At 39.3% G+C, this 14,362-nt stretch overlaps 3 protein-coding genes across 5 annotated transcripts; all 3 read right to left on the bottom strand.

Annotated features, from left to right (window-relative positions):
- Nucleotides 1-990: 990 nt before the first annotated feature.
- Nucleotides 991-4,122, bottom strand: LOC121997566 (ubiquitin-conjugating enzyme E2-17 kDa-like). 2 transcript variants are annotated; one of them, XM_042552036.1, is made up of 5 exons: nucleotides 3,996-4,122; nucleotides 3,626-3,713; nucleotides 2,406-2,533; nucleotides 1,534-1,638; nucleotides 991-1,312 (listed from the first exon to the last, which is right to left on the bottom strand). In XM_042552036.1, the coding sequence occupies exons 2-5, from the start codon at nucleotides 3,693-3,695 to the stop codon at nucleotides 1,169-1,171; spliced, it is 447 nt and encodes a 148-aa protein (XP_042407970.1). In that variant the 5' UTR covers nucleotides 3,696-3,713; nucleotides 3,996-4,122; the 3' UTR covers nucleotides 991-1,168. The 2 variants fall into 2 exon arrangements, with proteins under 2 accessions (XP_042407970.1, XP_042407969.1); XM_042552035.1 differs by having other exon boundaries at nucleotides 3,626-3,769; nucleotides 3,996-4,037.
- A 447-nt stretch (nucleotides 4,123-4,569) lies between these two features.
- On the bottom strand, nucleotides 4,570-7,163 carry LOC121997564 (pentatricopeptide repeat-containing protein At1g62260, mitochondrial-like). Its single transcript, XM_042552034.1, has one exon. The coding sequence runs from the start codon at nucleotides 6,926-6,928 to the stop codon at nucleotides 4,868-4,870; it is 2,061 nt and encodes a 686-aa protein (XP_042407968.1). The 5' UTR covers nucleotides 6,929-7,163; the 3' UTR covers nucleotides 4,570-4,867.
- A 2,326-nt stretch (nucleotides 7,164-9,489) lies between these two features.
- On the bottom strand, nucleotides 9,490-12,548 carry LOC121997563 (BTB/POZ domain-containing protein At1g55760-like). Of its 2 annotated transcripts, none has more exons than XM_042552033.1 (4): nucleotides 12,159-12,548; nucleotides 10,785-10,933; nucleotides 10,467-10,585; nucleotides 9,490-10,290 (listed from the first exon to the last, which is right to left on the bottom strand). In XM_042552033.1, the coding sequence occupies exons 1-4, from the start codon at nucleotides 12,242-12,244 to the stop codon at nucleotides 9,673-9,675; spliced, it is 972 nt and encodes a 323-aa protein (XP_042407967.1). In that variant the 5' UTR covers nucleotides 12,245-12,548; the 3' UTR covers nucleotides 9,490-9,672. The 2 variants fall into 2 exon arrangements, with proteins under 2 accessions (XP_042407967.1, XP_042407966.1); XM_042552032.1 differs by having other exon boundaries at nucleotides 12,126-12,547.
- Nucleotides 12,549-14,362: the final 1,814 nt, after the last annotated feature.

Below are 14,362 nucleotides of genomic sequence, written 5' to 3'. Positions count from 1 at the left end.
AAGAAAGGTTGAGAATGTAGGAATCTATCGTCCTCTTCAGTATAATTTAGACATATGTGGACTTGCAGAATGGTTGAGAATACAAGGATGTTGTTTGAATGCAGAATTTCAGTTTCTTTTTGTTTCCTTTTAAAATACAGATTATATGATGAGATTTCTCTGCCAATTGTTTCTTGAGGTGACTATCATGGATCGAGCTGTGAAATCTTGTTTACAGTTAAGAAAAAAGTTTGGAACTCTTGCATGCTGTCTTTGGATATCCAATGAAGACATTCTGATGGGGTTGTAACCGTGGACAAACTTACTGCTTTGAGACATCCATCACTAAGCAACAACAACAATAATAACAAGACTAAAGTACAATTAATTAACACGGCATTGAGTCTGATGTCTCAAGTTGTGACGGTGGTATGTGCCCTTTCGGCATAGCATACGGTGACACACGATCCTATTGAATTGGGGACTCGTGCTAGCGACATCCAACATTGTGTCGCAGCTTTGATTTAGGAGCGAGCAGGACAACAAGGGTTTCTTTAAACTTGATTGCGACCAAACATCATTGTTGCACAAATGATAAGGTATGACAGGTTTTCGGGTATTGTTACACTACTGTAGCAATCAATTCGAGGTCCATCAACATGCTGACTTACAAGACGAGCTCACAAGTTAAGACACTCAACCATCTTTCCATTCTCCCTTCACCTTTTCTTCTACTCCACCTTGTTCATTCACAATGAACTTTTTTGGATCGTTAATAAATAAATCGAAAAGGGTACACAATCAAAAGGTCACAGCCCGCAGCTCTTGAATATGCTGGGATGAAGTGCACAACACGCACCACAGTTACTTAGTAGTCCTCTTAAGCAAATAGACAAGTCATGAGTAGTTATGGAGAAGCCTACTTGTGTTGTAACCCTTCTTGAATCTTTCACGAGAGACAAGGATTGAAGGATAAGATTAGATTTTAAAAAAAAAAATGTAAGGCATAAATTTGCTTTAAGATGCAAAGTTATTATATGCAATTAACCGAACTTACCAACACAAGTACATATGGAAATAACAAGTGACATCAAGGATCCTTGGAGAGTGGGAATATGAGTATAGTCTTTAGCCAGGAGACAAGGTTATTGAGATTATTATTTACTAAGATGGAAAAGCATCACTGCCACTAACCCATGGCATATTTCTGGGTCCATGATCTTGCGGTCAATTCATACTTGGCTCTATCAGTCTTGTAAATGTGGGCAATCTCAGGAACAAGAGGATCATCGGGGTTGGGGTCTGTTAGAAGTGAGCATATCGACAGTAACACCTGCATTTTGAATTTGGATGACCAATTGACTTGTAAGATCTCTGTGTGAGTACATTCTACCTAATCCACCTTCAGATGTACTAACTGAACACTAATTGTATTGTTCCAATTTTACTGGATGTCTCCAAAGAGACAGTTAAAGATGCACAAATTTATTCCAAAATTTGGCTCCAGGATTAAAGGATGAAATAAAAAAACTGCAAAATAACATATGATGTTACCTTAGATAATGTCAAAGCAGGGCTCCACTGATCCTTGAGGATGTCAAGGCAGATGCTACCATTGCTGTTAATATTTGGATGATAAACTTTGGTGCGAAAAGAGACCTACAAGATCAATTTGCTTTTGAGATATCATTCAAAAAAGAACCATATGCCTAGTTAGGATGGAATAAGTTTTTTCAAAAGGATAAACACACCACAGATGTATCTATGATTGTTGTAGCTCTCGATCTGATAATGAGACTAGTTTTTTTTTCAAAGAAGAAAAAAAAATAGCGAGCAAGAGCCCACCAATATATTCATATATCGGGCAGGTACAAGAGATCAACCTTAAAGACAGATCAAGCAGCAGAAACATAGGCATCTAATAGAAGCATCAGAAAAATGAGATGGTAATGGGACTCAAATATAACAAATAAAGTTTAGAATAAGCTTGTTAGCACGACTACAAAATGACAAGGCAAGAACCAACAACTTTTAACTTGAAAGAGTAGAACAATTAATTAAAACTGCAATTTATAGAAATAAGATTCAACATGGTAGCAACCATAAATTGGCGAATAGTGCAGATCGATAAGAACCCATTCCTTGATTATAAAAACCATGACACATAAATGTACATATCCTGCAAAGCACAACAAGGTGTACTTTTGTACAATTATAACCTACCAAACACCAAAGCAGCAAACATCTAATACTGACAATTGAATCTATTATGGGTTATTATATTGATCATGTATGTGAGATACTAAGAAAACTTGTATTCACGAAAGATTGTATATAACAAGAAATTAGATTCATAAGAAATTGAACTGAACACGAGCTTTGATCATGCCAAATTAGGAAATTCTCTAAAGACAGTTGTTTGTTACCTTAGGTGGCTTGAATGGGTAGTCAGGTGGAAAGTGAATATTCACTAAAAACACACCACCTGCGAAGGGGCTATCAACAGGTCCCATAATCGTTGCTTGCCAGTGGAACATGTCATCGCCAACAGGTCCTATAAATGTCAATGAGCAACAACAAAGGGATGAAATGAACATGCATGAATTGATACACTTGTGCATGTGCATGAATTTTATTTCAGTATGTAGTGTGGACAATTTTAACGCTAGTTACCGTTATCCGTTTGGCTTTAACATAGATACAATAAACAACTTATGAAGTCAAACAAAACAAACAAACAACTATTCCAGAACAAAATCAAGGTGATGTATATAACAGGTAGTGGTCCATCTAGATCTCATAAACAATCAGGATTGACCTAATTGTACAAAAGGAAGCAAATGCAATGGAAACATTTTTATTTAACGTGACCAGTGAAAGGTTAGAAGGGTAACATGTACATAAACTAATAGGTATACAACATGTAGTGGTCCATCTGGACCTCATAAACAATCAGGATAGTGACCTAATTGTATGAAAGGGAGCAAATGCAATGGAAACATTTTTATTTAACGTGACCAGTGAAAGGTTAGAAGGATAACATGTACATAAGCTAATAGGTTATTCTGCTGAAATGAATATAATGCTAAATACAGAACATGAGCACAATACTAATGAAACAAATAAAATCCATTATCTTATATCACTAGAATGGATACCAATGCCACAACATATCAAGTCCACATATTTAAATTGCATAGACACTAATCCAATGTTTACCAAAAACTGATTGTGAATGAAAAAGGCCCATGTCTGAATGAAAAACGTGGAGACTGGTGTTAGTCCTAAAAACCAATGTAAAACACTGCCAAAAACCTAACGGACATGTATCTTGACGTTATCCATCAAAAGGAAGGGTACTCAAATCCAAACGATTAACACTTGTGTGAATGTAATCAAAGTTCTACATGTGAACCGCAATGTATCATATGATACGAATCGTGAATAATATAATTCTCAATATCATTAACTTCTGAGACAGAAAATCCTTATTTGTGTAATGTTCAAACAAATACATCGATTTATGAAATTTCTCTAATACGAAAAATCAAGAGCAAATAAAAAAAATGCAGCCAAGCAATAAGAACATAATGTAAACTAATCATAAAACCATAAACTGTATAGAGTTTAAAAAAGTAGAATTTACCTGCACTGCAGGACACGGGCGGATCCTTCTCTAAGTCCTTCAACTCCTTCAGTATCCTCTTGGAAGCCATGAACAAGCAAACAATATTCTGAACGGCGATCAACCATGAAAACATTCACAACTTATTAGATTATGGATACCCATCTGCAAAATACGAAATCAAACTGAAATCTCAAGCAACGAACAAAAAATACATCGATCGGAAATGGATCGATCACTCGCAGTCAAAACCAACAAACTCGGTTGATCATCAAAACGCAGAGATCCAAGACGATGTGGAAAAGGGAATAAATGATTGCACACAAACAAACAGCAAAGCGGAACAGCCATCGCGCAATGAACGAACAAAAGGGAAAGGGATCCAGCTTACCTCGCTAGGGTTTCTTCGATGATATGGTTGTTTTCGGTTACCGAAAGGCGAGGGGAAGCCGCTGCATTTATAGAGGAAGGCCCATTTGCGACACGTGATTCGCACCTGCGGCCGCGGATCAAGTTATGATGCAGTAGGAATTTATTAAGAATTTCATAATTAAACACTAACTTATTTTTTTAATTTTATATTTCATTACTCGTTCGCTAATTTCCAATTTTAAATGTCTAATGTACTAATTAGTTTTAGTCTATTCTCTACTTTTCTTTTCTACGAGTATATTTGAAATTACTTTTAAATATAATTTTGCATTGAACAATATCTTACTTTTAAGACAATTTTAATCTTGATTTACAAAGTTATTTTTTAAAAAAAAATAAGGTTCAATTAATTATATTTTCAACCGGTAGAAACTGATTTTTAAAGCTATTGTATAATTGTTAATGTTTAATTACTAAAAATATGGAGAAATCATTATTTTGTCAACTTATTGAGCTGAGTGAATGAAGAGAAGCTGCATATCTGAAAGCACAAAATAGTTAGGGAAGGAGCATTCAAGGAAGAACACAATTTCTGATCTGAACTGTCACCCTTACTTTTGTATTCTTTGAGATAAAATTAACCAGTACACTATCTCTGTCAAATCTTGATCTATCAATGCACACAAATTTTCTTCTTATTTGGTTTCTCTAATAAAATTAGAGCTTATGGAATTCGCAACAACTGCAATGCAACCAGTGTTTCCTCCAGATCATGATGTCGTTCAGCGTTCGGGACTGTCAAAGCACCAGAAAGATGGCCTGACTTGCAATCTATCAACTTAGTCAAAAGAAAAGAATGAACAGAAAGTGATCCACATGTACTCGGATAATTCAATCAACTTGTAGGTCGGTTATCGTTTTGCTGAAACATTCTAGCAGGGAAAATATTTCATATGAGAATGGATGAGATCTGTCCCCTGAAATAAATATATGAACTTTGTTGTGCAACTCAATCCAACTGTAACCAGGCTGTTTCACCACCATGTTCTTATCCATCAGTTTCCTTATCTCAGTGGCATTGCTCCACTTCCCTTCATCTGCATGCATGTTGTGCAACAACACATATGGCGCAGAGCTCTCGGGTTCAATCTCCGCCAAAGCCTCTGCAGCTACTCGAGCCAATGCAACATTATTGTGAACTCTACAAGCACCAAGCAATGCACCCCAAACAGCTTTATCAGGCTTCACTGTCATGTTATGTATTACCTCCATCGCGTCCTCAAGCTGGCCATAGCGACCTATGAGATCGACAAGTGAAGCATAATGCTCAACTCTAGGGATGATACCGAAATCACTGGCCATTGAGTCAAATTGTCTCCGTCCTTCATTCACTAGTCCTGAATGGCCACAAGCATTGAGGACAGAAATGAAGGTTATGTGAGTAGGCTTAATGCTCATCAGTTTCATTCTTTCAAAATGCTCAAGAGCTTCTCTTGCCTGTCCATGCTGCGCATATCCTGCAATCATAGCATTCCAACTGATTACATCCCTTTCCATCCCCATGCCATCGAAGATGGTTTTGGCGTGCATCAGATTACCGCACCGGGAATACATCGTAACAAGGGCATTGTTAATCGGAATGTCTGGACGTATTGTCTTTGTAATCAGCTGATGCACCTGGAGTCCAAGGAGAAGCATGGCAAGGCCAGCAGAAGCACTGAGCACTGATGAAAGTGTATGTCGGTCAGGCCTCTCACCAGCAGCACACATACTAGCAAACAACCAGAATGCTGCATGATAGTCTCCATTCTGCTCATATCCGGCTATCATCGTGTTCCAGGAGACGATGCTCTTCTGTGGCATTTTATCAAAAAATTCCCTTGCACGCTCGACCTGGCCTGTCTGCGTGAATCCACATATCATTGAGTTCCATGTCCATGCATCAGGATTGAACATTTCTTCGAACAGAGCTTTGGCTTTTTCCATGGATGAGTGACGAACATAGGCAGCAATCATAGTGTTCCATGATATCAAGTCTCTCTCGGGCATTTCATTGAACAGTATCCGGGCAGCTGGAAGATCATTGGTCTTCACATAGCCCATGATCATAGAATTCCATGATACAATATTCCTCTCAAATCTCACTCCTTCGTGTGACATTGTTGTATCTCCAACAACTTTTGAACAAGGAATTGAATCAAACAATCTCCTTGCTTCATTGACCCTTCCCCGTTGTGCATAACCAGCTATCAAAGTGTTGTACGAGTCGATCAAGCCATCAATCTCGGCTACTTTTCTTCGATTTCCAAGCAGCCATTCTTCTGCTTCTTCCAATCTGTTATTCCGAATGAAGCCCGAAACTAACGAATTCAAGGAAGCGGAATTTCGAACGGGCATTCTGTCGAACAGCTCCACTGCCCTTTTGACATCACCAACACCAAGAAATCCGTTGATCACCGAGTTCCATGTGACGACATTGGCGTCGGGCATTCTTCCAAACAGATGCATGGCTTCTCCCATTCTGCCGTTCCGAGCGTAGCCAGTGATCATAGTATTCCACGAGACGATGTCCCTGGCCGGAATCCGGTCGAAGATGCAGCGAGCCTCCTCGAGCTCTCCCAAATCACTGGACAGCGCGTAGCCAGCAAGGATGGAGTTCCAGGAGACGACATCCCTAGCGGGCATTTCATCGAACAGCCTCCGGGCCTCAGAGAGTTCACGGTGACGAACGTAGCCGCCGATCATGGAATTCCAGGTGACAACGTTGTGGTGGCCAGGGAGGGAGTCGAAGAGCCGCCGGGCCTCGCAGAGGCGGCCGCTCCGGATCAGATGAACGAGAGCCTTGTTCAGACTCCGCGGAGGTTCGAGGGGAGGAGTGACCACGCAGAGAGGACGGCGAGGAGCTTGGCATGCGCCGGCGCTGCGAGCGGCTGACGATGCCAACCTTCTCATGCGACCTGATCTCCTCCAATTAGGTCGCCATCAAGGCGTTCGACAGAATGCCCAGGTTAACATAGACGGGTGCTTGGTTGGATGGAATGGGAGTGAGTAATGGGAAAGAAATGAAAAATTAGTGTTTGATTTAGAAAATTGGTAGTGGGTCTTTCGTATTTAATCCCTCACAAATGAGTAAACTGGTGCATTCCGATTTCCCGCTCTCGTTCCACACCCTACGATCCCAAACTTAAATCCATCATTGTTCAATTTAATCACTAGTCGACTGGCATAAGTTTTCTATGACTATAGATCCGTTAGCATTGAAAAGAGGATTTAGGGGATGTTGCCATGTAGGGTTCGGTATTTAATATTTAGGAACTATGATATAGCATTTAGGTTAAAGGAAGTTAAAAAAAAGTATATACATGTGAAGGAAGATAGCACAACATTCATCGACGAGGACTTAGTGTTATTTAAAAAAAAAAAAAATCACTACTTAACCTAAATAATATATGGCTTTTTATCCAAAGGAGCCATCATATTTTTTTTATTTATCAAAATAAAACACTCTAATTTTAAAACTACCAAAAACAATGTTATTCTTTTTTTACCCTCTCGTCAACCTCCTAAATCTCACGTTATTTTTCAATGCATGAGCTTGATATGAAAAAATATCAGACCTATGCTAGACTTGATATTGGATCATATCAAACTTAACGTGGGCCTAATATTTTTCATATTAGACTCGACATGCATGATATGCGAAAATATTAAGCCTAGTGTGGGTCTGATATAGATAATATTAGACCCATGCTGAGCTTGATATTCGACCATATCAGGTCCAGAGTAGGCTTGATATGAGAAAATATCAGACACACCAACGATGAGCCTGATATGGTAACATATCAGACCCTTCTTAATCCTGGAGAGAGGGAATGCATTGGAAAACGACGAGAGAGAGGGGATTTAGGAGGTTGGCAGGAGGGGTAGGAAGGAAATAATACTATTTTATATATATATTTTTTGGTAGTTTTAAAATTAGCATGCTCTTTTGGATAAAATAAAAAAACGTGACCGTTCTTTTGGTAAAAAATTGAATAATATGTCATCAATCCTATAAAAAATTCAAATAAATACTAAAAGTGTGTTTGATTATTTTATATATATATTTTTTGGTAGTTTTAAAATTAGGATGCTCTTTTGGATAAAATAAAAAAACATGACCGTTCTTTTGGTAAAAAATTGAATAATATGTCATCAATCCTATAAAAAATTCAAATAAATACTAAAAGTGTGTTTGATTAAAATTATCATAAATTGCTATTATTATTATTAGTAGAGTAGTAGTGGGTATAATATATAAATAACCAAATTCAAATAATATTTTTAGTTTTATTATTATTTAAAAAAAAAATGAGATAATTTTATTAAGGGTCACGCCTATTTAATTTATCTCAACTATAGTAAGAATTAATTAACTAAAATTTTAATTACAAAAATCAAGTTAAAAAAATAGCAGTTTTGTCCTCATGCACACAATCGTGTGCTCATTGCCATTAGACTCCATGGGTCATCCGATATGATAAGTGATGGTATGTTTACCACATTAGGTCGCGGGGTCGAACCGCAAGACTGTCAAGGCGTAAATTCCCAGACCTTGTGCAATTCATCCTACCACCACTTGCCCTCTCAGCTGTCGTGATTTACCTTCTTCGTGATGACTTGGGGTCGGGTGCGACGGGGGCTCTGGGGGCGAGCAATTTCACCTTTTGCCACATGTGCTCATTGCCGCTGTCGTTACCTCAGTTGGCATCATTCTCGCTCGACAATCGACCGTACCACTACTAATGCTTGATGGTCGGTGAGTCGCCTGCCACATTCGGTGAGCCTTCCGCACGAAGGAACAACGATGACGCTGAGCCGACACCGCCCTCCCTACTCGCTTGACAACAAACCAATGTTCACCCTCGACGATCAATCGTTGCTCGTGCTCAACGACCAACTACAACTTGATTCCCATTAAAACCTATGAAGGATTCGCATTCCAGGTCACAACCCCAGATTGCTAACATGTTAGGCATTTAGAATCACTCATTACCTTGTTGATAATTTTGAATAGATAAGCAAGGTGGTTAATAACCTTGAACCAAACGCACTCTAAACACTCAAGATGCTCAAAATCCATTGTAAAATTTGCCCTCGTCCCAATTGGATTTCAAACCAGTGGTGGATCTAGGGAGGAGCGGGGATGTGCTTGAGCACCCCCTTGCTCCTGAAAAATTCTATCAATATGCTATAGTCCGAGAGATAGCGAGAAGGAAGATAAGTTATAGCTCCCTTCTTTGAGCACCCTCTCTTTTTTTTATCTGGATTTCAAACTATGATACTTTGTATATCCACCTAAAGCCTTGCTATTGCACCGTGTCATAGATAAGCAAGGTGGTTAATCCTTAGCGGCCATCCTCTGGTTCAGCCACCGAATAAATCCAAAAATATTCGTGATAATTCGCCCATCAACGGCCAAAAAACCATTATAAAATCTGACATCGGCTTCTATTACTATATTGAACAAGATGTGAATGCTGAATGGCAACTTGAAACCACGGAATATTTATGGTGTTACAGGCTCATAGTCGTTTACATTCTCCTAATCAAATCATACATTTTACAATATAAAAATTCATGTACAATAATTTATTTTTTTATTTTGAAAAAACAATCAACCCCTTCTATAAGAATAAGCACTATGAGATATGCCTTCAGAGGCCATTCCACGCAGCAAGAACCTCCTTAAACACTTCAGCTATCAGTTCTCTATCAGCATTCTGCATAAAGACATTGATGTCTTCAGTAATCTCATAGATCTTTCCAAAGTTCACAAGATATCTCAAGCAGCTGCTCTTCAGCCTAGGCAAGTGGTGGAGGTGGGCAACTTGGAGCCTCTCGAGCACGTTGCTGGCATCAATGTCATCCGCGAGGCTTTCTTCGCACAACTCCTTCAGGTCAGATACGTCGTACTTGTCGGCGGCTCGTAGGAGCGCTATGCGATTGACAAGGAATTCATCGGACTGGAAATTGCCATAAATGTAGTTGACGAAGGCCTGGCAAGCGGCGAACGGCATGTCAAAGATGTCGATGGTGGAAAGTCCTTTCTCTTTGAGGTCGTGAGCAAACATGCTGCGAAAAACAGGAGATCTTGTAGCCAGGACAGCTCTGTGTGCACCAATGCTGCCGTCAGCGAGATTATCAGTGACATTGATCCTGATGTCTGTGTGGACACCATGAATTAGCATCCTCCTAAACGAGTCGAGGGTGGTCGCGGCCCCTCTGTGCTTGTCAGCCTGATGGCCAGTCCAGATGGATGTAGGATCACCACCCTGAAACACAAGAAGAAAAATCAGGAAATGATAAATGTTTCAGAGAGCACCATTTTGTGATCCTTCTGCAAACTTCTTAAACACTCAGAAAATTACTTGAAGCCTCAATATCTTTAGGTCACATTGTAGTAGTTAGAGAAAGATTAGAGTTATCATTAGATGATGAATCTGCTTACTGATGGAGCTACAATCTTTAGATCAAGGAATTCAACGTCGATGATGAATCTGCCAGTTTGTAACATATCAATAACCCACACAAAGTCGTCATTGTTCTTCAACTGTTTGTCAGAAATTCCTGGACATAAATGTTATATGTGTTAGCGTCCATCTCAAACTTGTGATTATCTAAGTAGAAACTCTATCTTTTGCTAAGAAACAAAATGAATCGCCTTGTTGGAAAGCTCAGCTCTGTTTCCAAACTTGTGATGATCTAAGTGGAAACTCTTATCTTTTGCTAAGAAACAAAATGAATCGTCAATTTGACAAACTCAGACCTGGATGGATAAAGGTTTGGCGATTTGGAACAGATGGAAACACAATCTTGATGTTGAAGGAGGCAATAGGTGGATTTTCTCTTGTGAAGCTAGAATCCTCAGGGTACAGTTTGACATAGAGTTGCTTGCTCTTCTCGACTGCGAGATACCTGTTTTTCGTAATCCAAGCATGGGCTTGGTTGGTTAGATTTTGTAAAATTACAGGGAAAATGAAAAAAAAAAAATCCAAACTAGAAAGAAGCATAATTTACTGCATGTACAGATAAAGTTTATTGGTTAAATATAATTCCATAAACAAAAACAGAATTATAAGAAACAGTAGAGGATCATACTCTAGTGCAGACCTGAGTATAAACTATAATAATGCAAGCATAAAATTTGTACTTATAACCGATTGTAGATTTACCAAAATGAGTCTCAGATCGAGTTCAGTTGAAAGACGCATAGGTTAACCTGGGATTTCGATACAAGTTGGACAAACGAGGATAAGACGGGGTGGCGACTAAAGCGCAATCAAGGAACAACAAGATGAAGATAGAGACGTTTAGCAAACCAAATTTGAAGTTTGATATTCAATTCACGTTATAAGGAACATTAGAGATTCAAATGTTGGATATAATTATCCCTATTTGGTGGGCTTATTTGTAAGTTGTACACGTGAATACGATCCGAACCCTTTAAAGTGATCCAACTTATGTCTAGTGGGTTTCGGGTAATTGGATGTGGATCTCATATGTGTAGAACCTATAGTCCCACATCTATTATCATCTATTTGCTGATAATAGATGTTTAGTATATATGGATTTATAGTCCCACATCTATTATCATCGATGGGCTAATAATAGATGTGCACTATATAATGGGTTGGTCTCCAAAGGATTATGGGTTGGTCTCCAAAGGATTAGGGGTTGGTCTCCAGAGGATTAGGGTAATCTTGAGACGTCTCTTCGTTCCCCATTGACGAAGAGAATCCGGCGCTGTCAACCCTAACTCCTCCAGAAGGCCAACCTTCTTCTGCAGGATTGTTGGATTGACGAGCTCTACACGAAGAACCATGATGATTCATGCGGCTTAGGTTTTACGAGAACCATCATCAAACCCCAATGCATACCTAAGAATAAAACTTACAAAACTATAGCAATGCAACTATGCAAGCATAATTCACTAGGAACAAGATGAAGATAGAGATATCCTGCATTAACAAATTTGCACTTCGATATCCAATGAAGGAGAAACTTTTAGCAAATTGAATCATAGATCGATTTCAATTGAGAATCATAGGTTAATTGGGGATTTCGATACTATCTGGAGAGATGAGGAAAAAAATGGAGATTTTGATACCAGTTCCAGAGGCCGAGCTTGAAGAGGTCGGACCTGCGATAAGAGAAAGTGGAAAGGGAATCGATCCTCCATTGCGCGAGCCGCGTTGTGCTCTCCACCCGGTACGCTCGATCGCTCATCCTCGTTGGTCCTGCCGCGATCGCTGCTGCGGTGACCTCTCCGTGGCATCAGGAAACTCCGCCGCCGCTCCGCCTTCTGTTCTTCCGCCTCTCTGCCTCCTCCGATCCCCTCTCCTCATGAACGCGGCAGTGCCCTACAAAACTGCCCCTGTCAAAATCTAGAAATAGGCAAAGGGGCGAAGAAACGAGGCGTCTCTTTTGCGGAATCCAGCAAGGGCAATCGCCTCTCTGCCATTGAAGAAGCATTGGCAAAGGAGAGGGAGAGCCAGGAAGGCGACCCTTTCATGGGCTTCCAAATAATTTAGTGAAATATGTTTCCAACACACGACGAAATCCATCAAATCTTCCAGCAAGATCCAGCTCGGAAACAAGTTTTTTCCCCAACCGTCCGATCAGTCGATCGCCTCCGTCTCAGGTCCGAGCGGTGAATCACCTGTCTCGTCTCATTCACCATTCTTAATATGATCATGTAAATTGTATTCAGGTAGATGGCACCCACAAGGAACTTACTTTTAAAACTAATAAAAACGACTAAACGAGACGCTTTTTTGTAAATGGTTAACACGAGATAGGCGATTGCACATCTTCTGCTTTATTAGAATACCACTTTTAAATTTCTTTTAGCAATTTATTCAGCCAGGTATATAGTTTTCGCTAATATCCCACGTGGCTGGATTCGGATGGATTGAAAAAAATATTTAAAATTTAAATTTTAAAATGAAAATAAAAAACTTTTTGATAGGATCTTGAACATGATTGACTTTAGGCAGAGGTCATAATCACCTAAGGTCTCAATTTTTATTAGGAGTCATTATTTTTATATATCAAATATATATTTATATATATATTTTTAAAGAGAATAAGAAAAAATAAGATCCATGTTATAAAAACGTTACACAATCTTATTTTTTTTTTAAGATTAGGATCATTAATTTTAATATATTAAATATATTTTTATAAGAGAATATAAAAGACTAGAGCTCACGTGATTAAATATTTATATGATCTATCTATCAAAGCTTCGAATTTAATAAATATCTCATTAGAGTTCAATGAATAGAGTCATAAATAATTTTTTTACAAATTAAATTTATTTTTAATTATAAATATTATTTTATAAAATTTAATATATTTCTCTTCTATATCTCTTAATTATAACCTACTCTCATTACATTTTCACTCAATGGTGATACTTTCTTCTTTAATTAATAAGAATATGTTTTAGAAAATTTTTATCTTAATTATATAAAATGAAAATTTTTAAGTTTCTATTCTTCCCCTTTTCCAACTCTCTCTCTCTCCTTCTATTGCTCATTGAAATTGAAGAAGAGAAACTACAACTAACACTAACACCGATGCTCCTTGCTTGATTAAATTCAAATACTAATGTATTTGATCCGAGGATGACCCAGGGAGGACTCAGGAGGGCCCACTTCCGAAGAAGTTCAGAGCTTCAGTAGGCGTCAAGATCAGGGGGGTCACTAATTGACCAGCCGACCAGAAAGCTCTCCATAGATTGACCAGCCGACTGGAAAGCTCTCCCTAGTCGATCGGCCAATAGAGTTCGGTGAGAGACGACCGAGCTTGCAGTGCACAAAGGCAAATGATACTCTAACCGATCAGCCGCGGCACACCGACCGAACCAATAGAGGAGAGCCCGGTCAAACTAGTAACCGACAAACAAGAACGGTAGGGGCACGTGCCTACATCCTTTTGGGAGTCAGTGTCGCCGACGATCGGCGCAGATGGACAGAAAATCGAATGGCAAGACAGAGAATCGTACGGGGGAAGCTTCCGCCGTCTCTGCAGAGATATGCTCGCCCCGTTATGGTAAAGTGTCAGGGACACCTTCTCGATGCTAGCTTTTAAGGAAAGCTTGGGGAAGCGTGACCACTCGGGAAGCGTGCAATCTACCCATCGAGGCTCTATATAAGAAGGGAGATCGCCCGCCGCGGAGGTACGCAGGAGACATCTCTTGTAGCTACTATTCATCATTTTCTTTTTGCTCCTATCTTTACTTGCCGGTGTGTGACTTGGGCGTCAGAGGGCTATCGCCGGGAACCCCCTCCCGGCTTGACACTAACGACTTGTGGTTACAGAAGCGTAGAATCATCAGCG

Source organism: Zingiber officinale, chromosome 6A, assembly GCF_018446385.1.
Source record: "Zingiber officinale cultivar Zhangliang chromosome 6A, Zo_v1.1, whole genome shotgun sequence".
NCBI lineage: Eukaryota > Viridiplantae > Streptophyta > Magnoliopsida > Zingiberales > Zingiberaceae > Zingiber > Zingiber officinale.
Note: the sequence above shows the minus strand (reverse complement) of the source record. Positions and strands in the feature narration are given on the sequence as shown.

Coding starts and splice junctions, on each gene's coding strand:
- LOC121997563 (XM_042552032.1), bottom strand. CDS start 12,244: ATGAGCGATCGAGCGTACCGGGTGGAGAGCACAACGCGGCTCGCGCAA. Junction 10,934..12,125: donor AAGCTCGGCCTCTGGAACTG/GTATCAAAATCT, acceptor TACGAAAAACAG/GTATCTCGCAGTCGAGAAGA. Junction 10,586..10,784: donor CCAAACCTTTATCCATCCAG/GTCTGAGTTTGT, acceptor ATTTATGTCCAG/GAATTTCTGACAAACAGTTG.
- LOC121997566 (XM_042552035.1), bottom strand. CDS start 3,740: ATGTTTTCATGGTTGATCGCCGTTCAGAATATTGTTTGCTTGTTCATG. Junction 2,534..3,625: donor GCCCGTGTCCTGCAGTGCAG/GTAAATTCTACT, acceptor TGACATTTATAG/GACCTGTTGGCGATGACATG. Junction 1,313..1,533: donor CTGCTTTGACATTATCTAAG/GTAACATCATAT, acceptor TTCAAAATGCAG/GTGTTACTGTCGATATGCTC.
- LOC121997564 (XM_042552034.1), bottom strand. CDS start 6,928: ATGAGAAGGTTGGCATCGTCAGCCGCTCGCAGCGCCGGCGCATGCCAA.